The sequence below is a fragment of the Acomys minous genome (assembly GCF_964271855.1).
Source record: "Acomys minous genome assembly, chromosome: 12".
Taxonomy (NCBI): Eukaryota; Metazoa; Chordata; class Mammalia; order Rodentia; family Muridae; genus Acomys; species Acomys minous.
In genome coordinates, this window is record NC_140493.1 from 39,336,553 (window position 1) to 39,357,065 (window position 20,513).

At 45.5% G+C, this 20,513-nt stretch overlaps 1 protein-coding gene and 1 long non-coding RNA gene across 2 annotated transcripts in view; one reads left to right on the forward strand and one right to left on the reverse strand.

Annotated features, from left to right (window-relative positions):
* Positions 1–5,157: 5,157 nt before the first annotated feature.
* On the forward strand, positions 5,158–9,361 carry LOC311579947. The gene is made up of 2 exons (XR_014773300.1): positions 5,158–6,353; positions 8,769–9,361. It is a non-coding gene; the product is annotated as an uncharacterized lncRNA (long non-coding RNA).
* Positions 9,362–14,648: 5,287 nt separating this feature from the next.
* FBXO32 (F-box protein 32) overlaps positions 14,649–20,513 on the reverse strand; it is a 39,921-nt gene continuing 34,056 nt past the window's right edge. The window contains exon 9 of the mRNA XM_084751004.1: positions 14,649–20,492. Within this exon, the coding sequence (XP_084607130.1) occupies positions 20,403–20,492 (90 nt within the window). The 3' untranslated portion in view covers positions 14,649–20,402. The remainder of the gene's footprint in view (positions 20,493–20,513) is intronic.

Consider the following 20,513-nt stretch of genomic DNA (forward strand, 5'->3'; position numbering starts at 1 on the left):
ATTCTGAGATCCAAATTCATATTGGTCCCTATCTTAGTGTTTCCGTTGCTGTGATGAAACACCGTGACCAAAGCCAACCTGGGGAGGAAAGGCATTATTTCACTTACCCTTCAGTATTACAGTCCATCATTGAAGGTGGTCAGGACAGGAACTCAAACAGGGCAGGAACCTGGAGGCAGGAGCTGATGCAGAGGCCGCAGAGGGGAGCTGCTCACTGGCTTGCTCCGCCTGCTTTCTTGCAGAGCCCAGGACCACCAGCTCAGGAATGGCACCACCCACAGTGGGCAGGACCCTCCATCAGTCACAAATGGAGAAGATGCCCTCTAGGCTTGCCTGGAGCCTGATCTTACGGAAGCAGTTTTTCATACGAGGTTTCCTCCACAGATAGCTCTAGCTTGTGACAGTTGACATAAAACAGTCGACATAAAAAAAAAATACATATTATGTGTATGGATGTTTTGCCTACATGTGTGTCTGTGTGCCACATGCGTGTTGTGCTTACAGAGGCCGGAAAAGGGCATCGGGTCCTCTGGAACTGGAATTACAGATGGCTGTGAGCCTCCAAGTGGATTCTGGGAATCAAACCCTGGTCCTCTGCCAGAGCAGTGAGTGCTCTCCACTGCTGAGCCATCTCTCCAGCCCCTCAGTTCTTCTTTGCTTTCTGTAATCAAACTTCACCATGGCTTCAGCTACTTGGCAGCACGTGTTTTGCGATTTCAGAAGTTATGAGACAAGGCAGGGGCATCAGGAGTTCAGAGTCATTCCTACCTACACAGTTTGACAATAGTCCGTGAGACCCACTTCCGAACCCCCGGAAACAGGGCTTGGGAGAGGATGTCTTAGCAGGGACCTGAATTCAAGTCTTCAGGATCCACGGGAGAGATGGATGTGATAGCTCATGTCCGCAGCCCCTGCGTTGTTGATGCAGAGACAGGTGGATCTGAGGGGCTCCTGAGCAGCCAGCCTGCCTGAACTTGCTAGTTCCAGATTCACTTAGAAATTGTCTCAAAAAATAAATGGGTTAGCTGTGGAGGAAGGTAACCAGTGTTGAGCTCTGCCTTCTACATGTGGTGACATAGACAGGTGCACACCCCCGCATACACACACACACACACACACACACACACACACACACACACACACACACAAGCAAACACACACCATCAACATCCCCTTCAAAATAAAAGAAGTAAAATAAAACCAGAAACTTTTCTTATGTATATATTTACCCACTTTTTAATAAAAATCAATGAGTACAAATTCTGTTTTTATTTGTTTATTTACTTCATTTGTGTGGACTTTGCTTTGTTTTTGTTTTTTGTTTTATTTGTTTGTGGAGACTGGGTCTCACTATGTATCCCTGAATGTCCTGGAACTTGCTATGTAGACCAATCTAGCCTTGGACTCAGATTTACCTTCCCTTATGTCCCAAGTGCTGGGATTAAAGCAATGTGCTGGACCTGAACACTAGTATTTTTTTAAAGGATTTATTTATTTATTATTATATATATATATAGTGCTCTGCCTCCATGTACACCTGCAGGTCAGAAGAGGGTATTAGATCACATTACAGATGGTTGTGAGCCACCATGTGGTTGCTGGGAATTGAACTCAGGACCTCTGGAAGAGCAGCCAGTGCTCTTAACCTCTGAGCCATCTCTCCAGCCCCTGAACACTAGTATTTTAAGAAGTGTAGCTTGAGCTACTTTCTGAATTTCAAATTTCATAGATCAAAAGCCATGGCACATTGGCGTTCTATTTTCCTGCTGTTAGCATGATTTAGTTTTTTTCCCCTTTGCTTTGTTTTAGAGGCTCTCGTGTGGCCCAGGCTGACCTCAGACTCGCCATGTAATCCTGAGATTGTAGGTTTGCACTACCATGCCTGCGATTACATAATGCTAGCGCTCAGCTCAGGGCTGCATGCTAGGCAAGCACTTTTCTACCCACTGAGCTACCTCCTCAGGCCCTTGCTGAGCTTGCTTGTTCATCAGTGCTGAAACTTCTGACAGTTAAGGTGCTGTCTGTGTGCTACCAAGGAGGTGTGCTTCTGTTCCCTGGACAGCTTTGAGCTGCCATTCAGTGCAGAAATAACTTGGCAGGCCCTGAGCTCAAACAAAGAGAGGGAACCTTCATAGTAGATAAGCCAGGTAGGATAAACAGTCTCTTCCCTACTGTCACACTAAGTGCACACAATACTTCAAGGTTGTGTTGTTGCTGTTTTTGTCCATAAATAAAACTTTATTGAAAGCTGACAACAGGTCACTGTTGTGTACCTTACAAAACCAAATATCATCTCATTGCCTTGGTAAAGTAACAACTTAAGGCTGTCTGAGAGAACACAAATTTGGGGACTCCTGTAACATCTCTTGTGTTCTAAGGCCAACTTTCCTCTTTTGGTTTGGTTTGGTTTAGTTTTGGAGGCAGGGCCTCAGTCTGTAGGCCAGGCTGACACTGAGTTCTTCCTGCCTTAGCCTCCTGAGAGCTGGGCGTAGAGGCACAAGCCACCATGCTCCACTTCTTTTTTTTTTTTTTTAATTTTTATTAATTTATTCTTGTTACATCTCAATGGTTATCCCATCCCTTGTAACCTCCCATTCCTCTCTCCCTTCCCTTTTCCCCTTATTTCCCTCCCCTATGACTGTTCCTGAGAGGGATTACCTCCCCCTGTATATGCTCATAGGGTATCAAGTCTCTTCTTGGTAACCTGCTGTCCTTCCTCTGAGTGCCACCAGGTCTCCCCCTCCAGGGGACATGGTCAAATATGAGGCACCAGAGTTCGTGTGAAAGTCATACCCCACTCTCTCAACTGTGGAGAATGTTCTGTCCATTGGCTAGATCTGGGTAGGGGTTTAAAGTTTACCACCTGTATTGTCCTTGACTGGTGCCTTGGTTTGAGCGGGACCCCTGGGCCCAAATCTGCCTATCATAATGTTCTACTTGTAGGTTTCTAGGACCCTCTGGATCCTTCTACTTTGCTATTCTCCCATGCTTCTCTTATCTAGAGTCCCAATAGGATGTCCCATGAAAGCCTTCACACTCTACTTCTAAAGTAAAGACTCTTTCTTACCGGGCTCCTATTACCAGGAGGCCCAGGCTATAGGAAGTTTGTTTTTAGCCCCACCAAACATTCTCTAGAGGGCAGTGGTGGTGCATGCCTTTAATCCTAGCACTAGGAGACTGGCCTGGAGGTAGAGTGAGGTTGAGGTTGAGACAGACATGCCCAGACCCTGAAATTCTCAATCTTGAGACCAGCAGGAGCAAGAACCGCTTCCTCCATGTGCTGTGCCTGCCTGCCTGGCACCCATGGTCTTGTGCCCCGCCCTCATCTTTCCAATTCTTGAGATAGTCATGTAGCTTAGCACCTGGAATTCCTCTCCGTGCCAGCGAAGCATCCTCAGCACCTTGCCCCAGCCACTGACATTCACTCACGTGAAAAGCCCTACCCACTTCCTCAAGCTGTATATAGCTCCTATCCCCCGCCACCCCACCCCACCCCACCCCCAATAAAGAGAAGCTGTATCCCTGGAAGAGCTGTGTTAGAGGAGACTTTCTCCCTCCAGGCATTCACCACCCGGACTGGGATCCTGCAAACCCACCTTCCTGGGTAAATGTCATTCCTTCTGGTTTCACACTTGTATACTTCAGTACCTGGATGACCCCATCTCCAGACCGGCAGGAATTGTTTTTTGTTTGTTTTTTCAAGACTGGGTTTCTCTGTGTAGCCCTGGCAGTCCTGGAACTCACTTTGTAGACCAGGCTGGCCTTGAACTCAGAGAACAGCCTGCCTCTGCCTCCCAAGTGCTGGGACTAAGCTGGGAATAGGGCGTAGAGATTGTTACTTCTATTTTTTTTTTTGGATGAGGAAATAGACATTGGTAACTCTCCCAGAGCAGTTAGTGTAGAGTATGGTTTGAACCCGGCTGTGCTTTGAGAATTTCTGCATCGAAAGAGGCTGGTCCTCTCAAGTAACCCTTTAATCTAGGTCCAGTCACAGTCCCACCTCAGAGGCACAGACGCTGGTGCTACAACATAGGAATGCATCCCAGAGCTCAGTCCCGAGATCATGCCCGTCACAGGCAAGACTAAGACAGAGCCCCCACCCGCAGCCATGACTTCCCTTCAACCCAGACTGAGGCGAGGCTTAGGTTTTCACATCATGGAGGTTAAGTGGGAGCAATACTGCTAGTTAGGGGTCGGGAGTGGATATACTAAAGAGTGTGACTCTTGTTGGGACCAGGACCTTACTCTGTGGCCTGGGAGAGCTGGTAACTCTCGACCCTCCTCCAGTGTCTGGCATAGGGGTGGCACTTCGATCATCCCTGAAAGTCTGTGAGCCTTGCTTTCTCACGGTGAAGCAGGTATTTGAAATCCATCTTGAGGAGTGCATTTTACTCTTTTGGCACACAAGGGGGAGCATCCAGCCCAGGGACGAGGACCCTGGGGAATAGATATCCTGCTTTTGGCAGGGAAGAACTCTCTTGCTCTTAGTAAAAATCCCTTTGTATCCACCCCCTCCACCCCCCCCAGCAAGCTGAAAGCAACATGAGATATCATGAAACTTCACCGATAACAAAGGCATTGTAGGCATCCTTCCTATCCTATCTGTCCAGGAAGTTTAATATGGCTGCAGCATCATGGTGTGTGGTCAGCTGTCTCCCAGTATCTCCAATGTGTTCCTCTCCTTCCTTTTTAAAGATTGATTTGTGTGCGTATGTGTGTGTGTGTGCGCGCGCATGCCTTTAATCCCAGCATTTGGGAGGCAGAAGTAGGGGTGGGGGTGGGGTGTCTGAGTTTGAGGCCAGCATAGTCTACACAGAAAGTTCTAGGCCAGTCATGGCTGCTTTGTAAGCTCCTGTCTCAAACAAACCAAGAACCAAATATGTGTTTTCAAGAAAAATTATGTATTTAAAACCATAATTTTCCGATACTTTTATGTAGTGGATAATAGGAGAAGAGCAAAAAGTAAATGCGGTGGGGCAGAGGCGGGGTGGGGCCTGGGAAAGGCTAGGGTGTGAATATGGTCAGAATACATTCTGTGCAAGTATGAAATTCTCAATTGGTAAGTACTACATTCTTAAATAGTCAACATATCCAGTCTGTATGCATTCACTAGTAAACACCAACTTATTTGGGGCTAAAGTCTGTGTTAAAAACCTGAAATATTTCTATATTTCTCCCTAAGAAAAGCTGCTGTAAGCTATGTTTGGAAGCAACTTTTAAAATCTAGGGAAAGGCCAGGTGTAGTAGTAGTGCACGCCTTTAATTCCAGCAGACAGGAGGCAGAGGGAATGGATCTCTGAGTTCTGGCCTGCCTGGTCTACAGAGTGCGTTCCAAGACAGATAGAGCTACATAGTGAGACCCTGTATCAAAAACAACCTCTGCCCTCCTTTCCCCCCCAACAAAACCAAATAAAACCTAGGGGGAAACTGCACTAACATTATCAAGGGGCAGATATTCTTGGGGGAGAAGATGTACTGGTTCTTTTGTTTGTTTTTGTTGTTGTTGTTGTTGTTTTCAAGACAGGGTATCTCTGTGTAGCCTTGGCTGCCCTGGTCTCGAACTCACAGACATCTGCCTGCCTTTGTCTTCCTGAGTGCTGGGATTTCAGTTGTGTGCCACCACTCCTGGCTGAAAAAGATGTTCTTTATTCCTGCATTGAAATACAGCTTCAAGCCAGGTGGTGGTGTTGGGAGGCAGAGGCTGGCTAATTTCTTAAATTTGAGGCCAGCCTGTTCTACAGAGTTCCAGGACAGGCAGGGCTGTCTGAAACCCTGTGTTGAAAAACAAACAAACAAACAAACAAGATGGGGGAGGGGTGAAGAGGGCTTAATGGAAAAAGTGGCAATGAAGGCAAAAAAAAATCCTGCTTCAAGGGAGTCATTGGACAAAGGTAGAAACCTGCAATCTTCTTCTGTGGCCACATTCATATTTAACCTGCCCCCTTTAACCTAATGCTATGAGATCTGTGTCTAGACAGTTGAGCAAAACAGGAAATGAGTTACATTGGTCATAGCTTTAGGGAACTTAACCTCATGTTTTTCCTCTCAAAGCTAGACCTACATTAAGAAAAGCATTCCTTCTCTCCAGAGAATTTTGTGACATTTAAGGAACTATAGCAATTCAGGGCCTCTCTCAGGGAACACAGATAGCTATTTTGGAAAAGGAAATGAAAACATGACTTTATGGTGCTTAGACCATAAACTGAACACAGCCGCTTGCAGGAACATGGTTGCTGGCTTCTTCTGCATGCCAAGGATGACTTCACAGAATCATGGTGACTCATTCTCTGTTCTGGACATAGTATGATGCTGCAAGCCCCTCAGAAGGCCCTCGAAGAGCAATTTAAAACAAGGTAACTAACATTACAGGGATGCTTTCTATGTGCCAGGCATTGGACTGATATTGCATTAGTCCAACATTGTCATTTGCTTTATGTTGCTGTGATGAAACACTGACAAAAAACAACAGAGGAGCAGAAAGGGCTTGTTTGGCTTACACGTCGAGGTCACAGCCCATCACTGTCACGAGGGACCTTGAAGCAGAAACCATGGAGGAACACTGCTTGCTTGCCCACTCACTGACCCACACTTAGCCAGCTCCCTTATATAGCACAGGTCCTCCTAGGCCTGTCTAGGGAATGGTGCTGCTCACAGTGGGCTGTGCCTACTACATCAATTTACAACCAAGACAGTCCATCACAGAGATGCCCACAGAACAACCTGTTAGAACCATTTACTCAACCCAGATGGTTCTAAGCTGTGTCAAGTAACAGTTAATGCTAACTAGGACACTCATTTAACACTTGGAACAGTCGTAAGATCTGGTTACCACTATAATGCAGATTTCCTGCTGAAGAAAGGGAAACTAAGGTTAAGGAGTTTGCAAGGGTAAGTAGCCTTAGCGTGTACACTTAAATCATTATGATTCTGGAATCTGTGTTCTTAGCCGGCCTATTAATTTTTGAGAGAGGAACTTCTCAGCTCTGTTTTAGGGGTATCAGTCCACCATGGCAGGGAGGACAAGGTTAATTCATGCCATAGTAGACAGGAAGCAGAGACGGGGGAAGGCAGGAAGAGGTCAGGGCAGTATCTGCTCTCCCAGAGCACACTCCCAGTGAGCTAGTTCCTCCAGCTAGTCCCCACCTCTCACCTTTCATCACAACCTAATAACAGCATCTTATTATGACTCCATCAAAGGAGGGATTCCTCCATCAGGTCAGTGTCTTCAAGATCTAATGGTTTCTGGAGAGACTCCTACAGACAGATCTAGGCACCTCACAATCCCGCCGATAATCAAAATTAACCACCAGAGATGATAAGGTGTCCTAGGCATTGTTTGTCCACTTGGCACAGACTGTGGTCATCTGGGCAGAGAGAACTTGGGTTGAGGGAATGGCCTCCATCAGATTGTCCTGTGGCATGTCTGCAGGGCATTTCCTTAAGGCTTGATGTTTGTGAGCCCAGCACACTGTGGGTGGTGCCCCCCTTAGACAGATAGGCCTGGGTTACATAGGAAAGCAAGTCGAGCAAGGCATGGAAAGCAAGCCAGTTAGCAGCATTCTTCCACAGTCACGGTTTTAGTTCCTACCTCAAGGTTCCCGCCGGAGTTCCCTCACTGTTGGGCCATGACCTGGGAGTTGTAAGCTGAAATAAACCCTTTCTTCCTCAAGTTGATGTTGGTCATGGTGTTTATCATAGCAACAGAGAAGCAAAGTAGGACAGTGTACCCTATTATTATAGGGCTCCTGTGAGGAGTAAATGAGGGGGTGCTTGTAGTAAATTGATCGGAGTGCTTAGTCCGCAATAAACACCACAATTCCAGTTAATACTTATATATATAAATGAAATTATGCTTTGGCATTGAGATGATTTTCATCTTCATCCTGTGAAAGAGATGTGGGCTTGGCATTCCTAAATAGCTATTGAAGTGGATTTATACTCAAAAGTATTGCATGCAGTATGGCAGAGATACAGTGATGGCCACAGCTGGTTAGGACAGAGAGTTCATAAACAATGGGAATTGGCTCACACTAAAATAAAGGCTACTGTGTTGGCCATATCAACTATTGATCCTAACGTTCTAAGCCATAACTGCACAGTGTATATAACAAATGCTTTGTAAGGGTCACCCAAAAATTGTTGAGACACACCCCTTTTGCTTAAGGAACTAGCAGGGCAGTAGAGAATCCATTAAAAAAGAAAAAAAAAACCAACAACAACCAAACAACCACCCACTCAAATAGTTACACATTGTGTTATGCAGCACTATAGAAGGGTTAAGATATAAAATACTGGGGGCTGGAGAGATGGCTCAGAGGTTAAGGACTGCTCCTCCAAAGGTCCTGAGTTCAATTCCCAGCAACCACATGGTGGCTCACAACCATCTATAATGTGATATAATGTCCTCTTCTGGTGTGCAGGTGTACATGCAGCCAGGGCACTGTATACATAATAATAAGTAAATAAATAAATAAATATTAAAAAAAAGATATAAAATACTAAGTTTGAGTCACAGGTGTGTGTCCAGGGCCTGCCTTGCACAATGTAGTTGAGGAAGGGCACCATTGAATAGGTGACGTTTAGCAGAGATAAGGAACCTAGGAAGAAAGGCTGCAGGAGGAGAAGAACTTGATAAATTCAACGTGAAAGAGAGTGAGCATGGCAGAAGCATAGCGGGATGAGTGGATTCTGGGCCTTATTCCTCATACTGGGTCCTTTGCCATGGCAATTTGGATGCCAAGACCATAAGAAAGGCTTGTTGTCTGCAGGGATTGGCAAGACCAGGGTATTCGTGTGGGACCTCCTGAAGCTGGAGATGCAGCTCAGAGTACAGTCTGATGTCTGGAAGGAAACCAGGACTCCAGCCGGATGGTTTGAAGAGAGGTTCACAAATGGAGCAGTGAAAGGTACAGACAGAGCTCGGAGGAGCAAGAAAGGATGCAGTAAGCCAAGGCCGTTATCAACGGCATCTATAGCAGGCAGTGCCGTTAGTTCTCCCAGACCTCCTTGTCCTCCTCACTCCTTCGGGTGGGTATGTTAACGTAGCCGGCAAGACTGACTTTGAAGATGTGACTGAAAGATTTTGAGATGATCCTGGGTTATACAATGGGTTCAGAGAAATATACGTGGTGATGACCAACGGGCATCCTCACTGGCGAATTACAAATATTATGATACATATTCTAAAAATTGAGTATAGATAAAAGTGAAAATACATCTTGGGAAGTGTGTCTCAGATAGAGCAATTGCTTAGGATGTGCAAAGCCCTGGACTTGATCTTTAGCACTGAAAAAAAAAAAAAAAGGAGTAAAAGATGGGGGTGATGGAGAGGGGGAAAGGGGAGAAGGAAAGGATGAAAATGTACCAAGATTTCACTCATTTAAGCTATTGAATATTATAAATAAGGAAATGATACAACTAGATACAGAGGGGATGCCACAGCACAGCCATGTTCTAGCCAGGGCAGCCTGATCCTGATGATTTAATATGCTCAGATGCTTTGTGCGGCTCCCCTAGGGGTGTTGGTTTCTCTTCAGAGAGCATTTCCGTTTCACAGGCAGATGGGGCTGTTGTCCACGTTTTCCTCTCCAGCCACAGGCCCACAAGAGAACAGCTACAGACTAGCATTCTTTCAGGGTTGGGGTGGTTACGTAAAGACTATATGGCCAAGCACGGTGCGATCCAAGTCTCACTCTGAGGACCAGAAATTCACCTTTGAAGGGCGTGACATCCAGCACCAAACAGCAGCCTGGATGAAGGGCAGCCCTTGATCTGAGAAGTATAAGATGGAAGACTTGGAAACTCAGTGTACCAGGATGGGGCTGGGGCTGGGGGCGGGGGCTCGTCACACACAGCACAGGCTCAGGACTCCAGAATGAAGTCACGCCCTTTCCAATTTGAATTTGGATCAGAAATTCATGGAAATGTTTTTAAAGTCCAGAGCCAGATTGCTGAGTTGTGAGTTATTTTGGGATAATGTTTTATCAGTCTCTGCTTTGGAAAAAGTGGTTGCGTCTTTGCATTTCCCAGGAGGGCCCAGCAAGACTGGTCATTCTTTGCCCTTCCAGGCCACAGGCGTGTGGGGCTTGGGCTCATGCAGCCTCAGTTTAAATGAATCCCCCTTCTGCTGTGTGCTTCTGAGTGAGGTGTGTGCGTCCCCCGTGCCTCAGCTTTCTCCGTTTAAACAGTGTGACCCAGAAACAACCTAGTTAGCAGAATCTAGAAGACCAGTCATTAACCATGCCTAGGCCAGCACCTCACCACCCAGGACAAAAGTGGTGAACTACTGCAGTATTGACTTTTCAACTTACTGTCTCAGGTGCCTACTTGCTTGTCTCCATCCCTCTCTCCCCTCCTCTTCCTCCTCCTCCTCTGTTCCTTCTCCTTGTAGCGTGGCTGTCCTGGAGTTCATTATGTAGACCAAGCTGTTCTTGAATTCACAGAGATCCGATGGCCTCTGCCTTCCCAGTGCTGGGATTAAAGGCATGCACCATGCCTGGCTGGGTGCTTTTCTCCTTCCCGCCTTCCCACCCGTCCTGTAAGTACATGCTACTTTCACTCCATGTTGTGCATAATGACACAAGTGCATAAGATAATTCAATAAACATGTTAAATGTCGTTGTGTCTACACTACACCATGTGCATACCTGATTGCAGATTATTGGTTTTTTATATTTTTTAGTTACCATACAAATAGTAGGTCTGGTTATGACTTTTATATATACAAACTGTGTGTGTGTGTGTGTGTGTGTGTGTGTGTGTGTGTATTTCATTCTTTCAGTTACCCCTTTACTCCATAGTTCTCCTTCTGTTTTACACACACACACACACACACACACACACACACACACACACACACACACTTCATTTTAGCTTCTGAATATGAGTGAAAATGTGATATTTTATTTCTCCCCATTAGGCTGTAGACTACTATAAATATTGCTTTATACACACTTAGCTTCACCCTAGTACACTGGACTCTCATATATGACTTTGCTATCTTCTTGTTTCTTTGTTTGATTTTTTTTTTTATATCAGGTCTCATATGTAGCCCAGGCTAGGTTTGAAGTTGGCTGTAATTCTCCTGCTTCAGCTGCCTAAGTGCTGGAATTGTGGACCACGATGACCAAGTTTGTTTTCTCTGAGATAGGATCTTGCCAAGTTGGCATCAAACTCACAATTCTCCTGGCTTAGTGTTCCCGTCCTGCCTCCTCATCTCAGTGCTATGTAACATGACTTTCTTGCTGTGTTTTTTTGTTGTGTTTTGCTTGTTTGTTTTGTTTTGACTTGATAGTCTTAGCCTGGTATACCCAGCAGATACATGATGTTGAGAAAAAAATTGGGAGCAATGTGCCGGGAGGTCTCAATTTGGACTATAAATTTGAAAAGATGATTAAAAAAAAAAAGTATGGGCTCCCAACTAGATCAAATGGCTGTTTTGAATCTTGTTGTTTGCCCTGATGACCTTTAGGTAAAACCTGGCAACTTCCTAAGTCCTGAGACATAAATTTGGTTTAAGCTTAAAACATGTTTTCAGGTGAAATGGTTGATACTATTGGCTTCAACAATATGCAGAGACTAGCACTGTGTGGGCCATGGGCTGCCTGTTTTCCTTTGTCTTTTTCAGGCTTATAAGCCTAAGCAGAAAATGCAAAGTGACCCAGTGATTAATAATTGGTGCTTCGGTAAAATATACTCCAAGTTGATACCCACACGGATGGATCTTATCACTCAGAATGTGTCAACTCGGTCACTCTTCTCAACAAATGCCATTGGAGACCCAGGTGAGAGCTGAGGAGCATTGAAGGTTAGCACACTGTCCACTGCCACTAGAGGGAGGGGCTGGCTGGCTCTACAGTCTGTGCTTTTGATGCTCTGTTGCCTCTTGGAAGGGAGGGGGGGGGCTGTGTAGAGTAATTCTGAACCGAAGTCAAGGCAGCTTAGTGAAGTATCACTGAAACAACCAAAGGCAAGTTGGGGAAGTGCAGGAGCCACACAGACTTTCATGTGGGCGGGGAATGACGCTGTTGTCACGCTCATTGGCATCAGCCAAGTATGATTCCTCAGGATGCGGCAGCTGGCTGAGTGCCTCTTGGAGCCACTAGATTCCATCCTCCCTCTGCCTTTCTCCTCCTGTCCCCTGTGCTCCTTGAGACTTTCCTCATCCTTCTCTTTCTAGGAGGCTGTGTGAGTCAGCCACTGAGAGAGACAAGCTGTGGGCTGTCTCTGTCTGTGTATATAAAAATAAACACACACACACAAATGACCCTTAAAATTAAAAAAAAAAATTCCTCTAATGCATGGATAACTTATAGGAGTTAGTTTTTCTCCTACCATGTGAATTCCAGGCCTTGAACTTGGGTTGTTGGGCTTGGCCCCAAGAACCTCCTACCTGCTGAGCCATCTTATTGGCTGATAGATATATTAAAGAAAAACATTTTAGTCCTTAAATACCTCTCCTGATCCTGTTCCTCCTTCTCCCTGTATCTGTACTTAGATCAAGAATTCACTGAATCCATTGTCTTAATTATGCCCAGAGCTTATCGATGTGTTCTGTCTCCACCTTCTGAGGCTAGAATTACAGGTGAACCTTCGAGCCCACTTGGCCGTCACATGGGTTCTGGGGAATCTGAAGCCCAGATATCTTGCTCAGCAAATGCTTTAACTGATGAGCTGCTCTAACTCCCCCCCCCCCAACTGCACTTCTGATTGTATTTTTTATGTCATTAAAGCGTTATTTATTTACTATATATGCAGTGTTCTGCCTGTGTGTATGCCTACATGCCAGAAGAGGGCACCACATCTCATTATAGATGATTTTGAGCCACCATGTGGTTGCTGGGAATTGAACTCGCGACCTTTGGGAGAGCAGCCAGTGCTCTTAACCTCTGAGCCATCTCTCCAGCTCCTTTATGTCATTTTTTTTTTTGAAGGAGAATTAGTGGCAGGACGGGAATGCATTTCAGAGTTCACACATCAGGAAAGTGTCCACAGGGAGGGAGCCTAAGCAAGGCACAGACAAGTGAACAAGAGTTCCTGACTCAGTTCTTAAACTCTTGTCGCTCAGTGGACAATAACAATTGCTAACATCCCTTTAATTCTTCTTATTGCCACTGTCCAGGAACTCTACATAGAGTCTTATTTCATTAAGCCTTACTGTGGCTTGAATGTGGAGTGTCCCCTGTAGGCTCGTGTGTTTGAACTCTTGCGTCCGCAGCCAGTGGCGGTGTTTTGTACACTTGTGAAGCCTTCGGGAGGTGGTGGACCCTTGGTAGAGAAAATGCGTCACTAAGGGCTGGCCTTAAATGTAAAGTCTGGCCGGCTTCCTACCTGCTGCTTCCCAGCTGCCTCAGGCTTATGTCTGTAAGCCTTTCCTGGTGCGATGTACTTGTATCCCTTCTTAAAGTGTCAGACGAAATATACCCTTCTTACCTTGAACTGCTCTGCTCAGATATTTGCCCACAACACTGAGGAAAGTGTATTTCTCAATTGCGAGAACTAGGCCCTGTGGATGACAGTTCCTGGAGAGAAGCATTGACCACGAAGGCAGACTGATTAGAACCTCCCGGACGTGGGGAGGTTAGAGTGCTGCAAGTTCCCAGCCATGTGAAAAGCTATCTTTAGCTTCTGTAATGACCATTTACTACCCGTCTCTGTATGGGACCTAACATCCTTATGACGATTAGGTAAGTCCTTTGGAATGTAGGAGTGGACTCTTCCAGCACCTGTCAATCCCAAAACTAAGAACGCCGGCAGACAGCGTTTGAAGCCTGTCACAGGGATTTCCTCCCCCACTTTGCTGTAACCCACTACCTGAGGTCTTTGTTCTATCATTATAAAAACTTCACGAGACCCCTGCCACGTTGAAACAGGGAATTTGGAGTAAACTAAATCTGTGTTCCTGGGCCATGGTCACCATATTTGGTCCAGGATGGTCTCTCCTCCCGTTTGAGGTGAGAACTGTTTTCTTGTGTTGCCATCTTAAGAGACAGCAACAGAGAGAGTTATACTGAGGTGTCACAGGCCGCATTGCAGGGCAGAGCTGGGTCTGTGATGCCAACCCAGAAACATTTTTAACATTTCTGAAACATTTTAACCCTCTTTCTTTTGAGGCTAGGTGACAGCTCAGCACCCCGCCTCAGAAAAGCCTTTGCTTGGCCTCAGACAGCGCTTTACTGTTCCATTCATAACACCCATGACAAGCTACTGCTACTGCTTGCTGGTTTTTTGGGGGGTGGGGTAGGGTGGGGTGGGGGTTGCCTTTCTGGTTAGAATCTGAAATCCATCAAGGCAGAGGCCATTTCTGTCTGGTTCATCATGCTGGTCTCAGTGCTTTGCACAGACCTAGCAAACAGTAACTGTTGTGTGTTCGTTAGTGAACAAACCATAATGACTTCAGAATTCATTTCACCCTCGTCATTCTACAGTGCAGTCAACACTATATGGAAATATCCCACTCAAACAGAATAATGTAGTTTGGATTCTGGTTGGTATTCAGCCACAGCTTATTTTTCTTGTGTATTCCCAGGAACTCTTATAATCATGCTAACAAATTTCTGGGAGTAGAAATCGAAGTCTCAAAAGACCAACATATTCATCACACTAAAAAGCTAAACTGAATCAACACGCACCAAAAATACACCAGGGTGTATTGTTGGAAAAACATTTATTGCAATTCAGTGTCAAAAAAATGTTTACAAAAATATGCCACTGTCTTGTATAAACAACTATAAAAATGTCAGCTCATCATGCAAGAAAGGGGTGCAAATAAGTTATACAGGATTCAGATTACTCAGTATTAAACAATCATCTTTGTTTGTAATCTGTCTGACCTTATACATTTAGTTAAACGCTCAACCCACTCTAATATTTTCCTTTAAAATATACACTTAAAAGCTTCTAAGCTTAGACATGGACTATAATATACACTCTCTTTATCCAGGGTGATTGGCATTTGGTAGTATAAAGATGGCACCAAAGGCTCCCAAGTATGGAGCAGGGCTCAGAGCCATCTGTTAAACAGCCTCGTGCACAGTTAACAAATGTGTCTATACTCAAAGACAGAGTCATACTCGGCAATGTCGAAGCATACGGAGCATCCAGAAATGTGGAGTTTGGATGCAGCCTCCATTTCCAGCCAAATGGAGACAGACTAAGTTTAGTGAGCTTTCTCAAGAAGCCTTACTTGCTGAATTCAGGGACACTTTGAAAAAGGCCTAGCAGACAAAAATCATGGCCATCACCATGCCTTGCCCTTAAGGGGATAAATTCTGCTTACTGCAACTAAGATTGAACAGAGTGAACATCACTAGATCTTGTAGTGGGGCCCCACTGGTAAGAGAGGAGCAAGGAAAGAGGATGGATGGCTCAAATGTGCCTTTCCATTTCAGAGGAGAAGAAAGACCTACTTGGGTACCAGCAGGAGCTGGGTCAACACATCTTTTGTATGTGTATGCACACGTGCACACGTGTACATGTGAGGAATTGTGTGCATATGCGTTTGGAGGTCAGGGTAGATAGTGGGTATCTTCCTGGATCTCTATCCACTTTTATTTTATTTTTTGAGGCAGGGTCTCTCACTGAACCTGGGTACCAGGCTAGCCAAGGAACTCCCCCTGCGCCGAAGTTCACGCCTGGCTTTTACGTGGGTTCTGGAATATTATTTCAGTCCCTCAGCTGGCACAGCAGGCACTTTGTCGACTGAGCCATCTCACCAGGACCCTGCATCTATTCTTATAAGGGAGTTACAGAAGTGTCCAAGGGAAAGATGAATTTGTTAAAATGTGATATTTGCTTCCTGCTGTTTTTGAAACAAGGCCTTGCTATGTGGCCCAGGCTAGAAATCCAGCCCTCTTGCCTGTGCAAAGATTTTAAGTGTGCACTATGTGCCTGGCTTGCTGGTTACTCCCTAGTAAGCAGGTTGTGCTCACCAGAATGCTCACAGCAAAATGAGAAGGTGGGAAAGTGAAAAGGGACCCCCCCCTTAACTCCTCCAGGAAGATTTGGACTTAAAAGGTTTTGTGGCAGATGGCCATCATGGGATGGTCTCCCATGCCTCCCACAGTGAGGATCTGGGGCAAGAATCACACTGGGTGTCATGAATCTACAGATGTCCACAAGGTGCTTGGGTGGGAGGTGGGCTCAGAGCTCTGGCACCAGGAAGCGCCAGGTTTCTGTTCAGCCCTGTTGCTGTTCTCAGAGAATACAGAGGAAGCCAACTGCCCCTCCCCCCCAACCAGTGTCAAGACTCCACCCTCTCTAACAACACTTCTTGGTCTAAAGTCTCTGGGATGGGAGTTTTGGAAAACCATAAAGATGTTCTCCCTCCCTCCCTCCATCCCTCTTTCCTCCCCTCAAAGCCAAGAAGAAAACATTTACAGAAACCATAGAATTTAGAGTAATTACGACCTTGTCTGTTGAAGCCATAGAGGACCCACGATATATCAAGAGTAACACCCCTGCATTTGCCCAGAGGTTCAGGGTGTTTCTGAGTCTGTTTGAGTACTAATAGGTTTCAAGGCCAGCATCCAGTCAGAAGAGATGGTTCACAGATTCAGATAGTTGGAAACAGATTAAAAAAAAAAAAAACCAACAACAGATGTCAACATAGAAAATGACAGAGTTAAGTTAAAAAATGCACACATAAAATTACAGTAAAAAATTCACACATTAAAATTTAGAGTGCTTGCGTAGCAAGATGTTACTGCCCTACAGCCAGGCAGAAAAAAAAAACCAAACAAACTCAGGTGCACATTTGATAATCAACATCATGTTAATTAAATGCTGAGCACTATCCACCGTTAGACATCTCCTGTGATGATCTCTCTCTCTCTCTGTAAGTCATGCCAATTGCTTAGACAAATCAACTTCCCAGCCTTTTCTCTTCCGTATCAAACAATAGAAATAAGAAGCCCATGTCAATAGCAAATGCCTTGCATGGAAGGGTTTGTGAGGCCACAAGGCTGAGCCACCCCCAGCTGGCTTCATGGTCACAAGCAGATCGGCTCTTCTGTTGAAAGCTTTTGTGGTGGAAGCCTTGTCCCTTAAAAAAAAAAAAAAAGCCTCCACTAAACCACTTCCATCTGAAATGGATCTCCACTAAACGGCCTCTCTCAGGACGAACTGGAGACCCCTCCTTGTAAAGTCTGTTCCTTTCTGCCATTCAACTGACACACCTCGGTTACTATACAAAGCAACGGTTGTGAGTAATGACACAGTCTAGTTGACAGTGTCATTGGGTTTATTTCTTTTTTGTTCTTTTACTGGCTCTTGCTATAAAAGGAGCATCCTTACACTTTAATGTTGCCCTAAGGGGTGGTCCTTCCTTTCCTGAGACTCTCTGCTGATTGCTCATAAAGGTTTGGGTGACTATTTCCCTGGGTTTGCTCGTATGGCTCGGACAGAACTCTTTTTCCTACTCTTAAAATCTGCATCACTTCAGAACAGGCGTGACTCCAGAGGTGCAAAGGAGGGGACGGTTGGTATAGTAGGGAGAAAACAGTCCCATTATTCCAGCAATTGCTACAGCCACACCCTTCTTGCTTTTGTACCAGCAGTTCTGGGTCAGGGAGTCTTAGTTTTCGTGTTATGAGGTCTGGGAGTCCTGGGTGTGTTTGCCAAGAGGAATCCTATAGACTATTACTGTCCTAAGAGCAAGTGCTTTTCTTTTTAACTCTCAGTATTTGTTTTAAGCGAGGCTCTGGCTATGGATATCCTAATATGGATATCTTGCCTGCTCTACTTTCTCCATTGCCGCCTCCTCCCCCCACATCAAGGAGCCACCATTTCTCCTCCTCTCCCATTCCCTCTCCACCTGCCACATCCTTCCTGTTTTCTACTTAACCAATGAAAGTGACCCACACATGTTCCTTTCTTCGTTTTCATCCTTAAAACAATTCTTCAGTTGTGTCACATACTATATCCAATGACACCGAGGGTCATGGAGAATCTGCAGACACCTACTAAACATTTCAAAACAGCCATGCCCTCACTGCTCAGGGGGAGGGTCAGTTTACACAGAGGCAGGCTGTTGCCTGGGGTATGTGTGATGTATGGCTTTGTGCACTGCTCATCTGTTCTGTAATACTGGCTCACCAGTTTTTATGCTGGCAGCCTGAAGTAGGAAAAGTTGCTGGACCAGTAAACCCCAAGGTCCCAATTGCTTTTCATCTCTGGACAACACTGCAGAGCTGAGAACGTGTGAAAGGCCAGGACCCCCTAACCTTAACAGTGCTACTCCGAACCACTGTTTCCAGAGCTTTCCAGGGCACTGGCAGACCCAGCTCCACTGGCATCTTTACGAAAGGTGAGATATCGTAGAGAATCTGAAAACTATGGGAAAAGTGGCCTCCCCGCCCCCCCCATCATAGTCAAGGTCCTACATTCTTAATATAAAATTGATTCTGGGATGAAGAGTCAAAAGACCAAAACCAAACAGAAAACTCTAAGCTGTTACAACATTAATAGTCTCCAAAGTTCAATTTATACTTTCAACTTTTTATATAAAAGAAATATTGTTCTTTTACATTTCCCTTTTCTCATTATGAACCTTTAGATTCAATTTAATTTTCCCCTCAGGGGAGGGCGCTGAAGCAGCAAATATAGGAAACTTGTTGTGTAAGCACGGATACTGCAAGTCAGGGACCCAAGGAGTCCATCTATGGCTGAAGAAAGAGGAGTTCACTGTCTCTCCCCTTGTTCCTGTGCACACTCCGCCATCTTTCTTCTCCTCCTACGACCAACCCAAGTGCCAAGGTTTCATGTTATACCCATACCTTAACATTTATGTGGGACAAATTCCTATTTCTGCTTATTTGCCAAGGGCATGCATAAAGTGGCAATTTTATTTGGAGATTTGAAAAAAACAAAACCAAGCAAGTACAACTGCAAATATATATATATATACACATTGTAGAAAAGCAAAATCTATAAAAAGTAAAAAATAAAAACATTTCTCCCACCCCAGGAATTGACTCTTTAAGCCCTGAGATCACCTTTCTTCTACAGTGCTCATATCTCTGCCTTGCAAGACCCCCCCACCCCCCCTAGGATCCTTTGCTTTTTTAACTCTTTGTTTCAACTCAGTCCTGAAACAAGTTAAAAATGAATGCATCTCTCTATCTGGTTGGGACCTCCAGGCTTCCTTTTAAATCACGCTTGTGAACAGTTCCACTTTAGGACGCCTCCAGTTTGATGTTGCACCCGAAAAACAGGCAGAGGCAGGCGGATCGCTGTGAGTTCGAGGCCACCCTGGTCTACAAAGCGAGTCCAGGACAGCCAAGGCTACACAGAGAAACCCTGTCTCAAAACAAAAACAAAAACAAAAAACAAAAACCAAAAACAAAAAGAACAGACAGTGCCCCAGCTCTTTACCCCACCGAGGGGAAGCAGCAGCTGGCAGACTGCTGAACTGGCTGGTGTGAAAAAGCGTGTTTCTCAAGCCCTGGTTTAGCTCCACTAGGGTTCACAGACAGCCATTTACCCATGAAGACCCCAAGGAAGCACAGACAAGCCCAGAAGTTAGGTAAGAAAAGGGAAGAGTTAAGTCAGAAGTCTGGCGCCTACACAGGTATCTGATTCTCTCTTCATGACTTCTGTGGGAGGCGGGGAGGGTGTGGGGTGTTTTTCAGCTAGCCTCCTGGCTCCCTACATGAGCTACAACATGAAAGGGGGTGGGGGGGGGAGGGCGCAGGTACTGGGACGGAAAGAGGGAGGAGGAAGTCACAACCAACAGGGGTGTCTTCTAAAAGCCTTCCCAGCTTAGAGCACTTTGCAGCTGAAAGAGCTTACATGAAACACAGACACTGCCCGCTGGATAACGTATGCTGCCAGACAGTCTATGCTTTTAGAGGTAGACCATTGTGTGGCATCTTCGTAGGACAAGGACTCACGCCTGCGCAGGTTTCACGTGGGTGGGCTTCCCTGCCTGCTGGAAACAAAGCCCGAATCCAACCCCAAAGCCCAGGGACTTTTCAATGGTAGCATGCGTTCTCCTTCTTCCTTATTTTGCCATAGCAACATTTTCACATTGTAAACAGCGTGTCCTTTCTTTTATTCGAGTTTTGCCTTTTTCTTCCCAGGGAACTAGGAAGTTTCTATGGACATCAAGAGGACTCCATTTTCGTGGCGGACATACAGTTCTTGTCCTCATAGTCTTGCTTGCAAATTGTTAGGGGGGGGGGAAAAGTCTATTTACAGTATTTCTGCTTTTCCGTACCAGTTCTAACGTGAAGTTCACATTTGTAAATTCCCATTGGCAACTGCCTCTCTTCCCGTCTTCTCGGCGACTTCTCCCAGCAGTTTCAAGCCAATGCTTAAAATGTACACTATTTACAAATGAAGTGTCTGAACCCCCAGCCATCCAGGCAGCAGGGGCCTTGGGAAGTGTCGTCAAGCGCTGGGATTCAGAACTTGAACAAATTGATAAAGTCCTGGGGTGAAAGTGAGATGGAGCAACTCTCGGGGTTGTTGGCTGTGCACGGATGGTCAGTGCCCTGGAAAGAGCGTGATGGTTA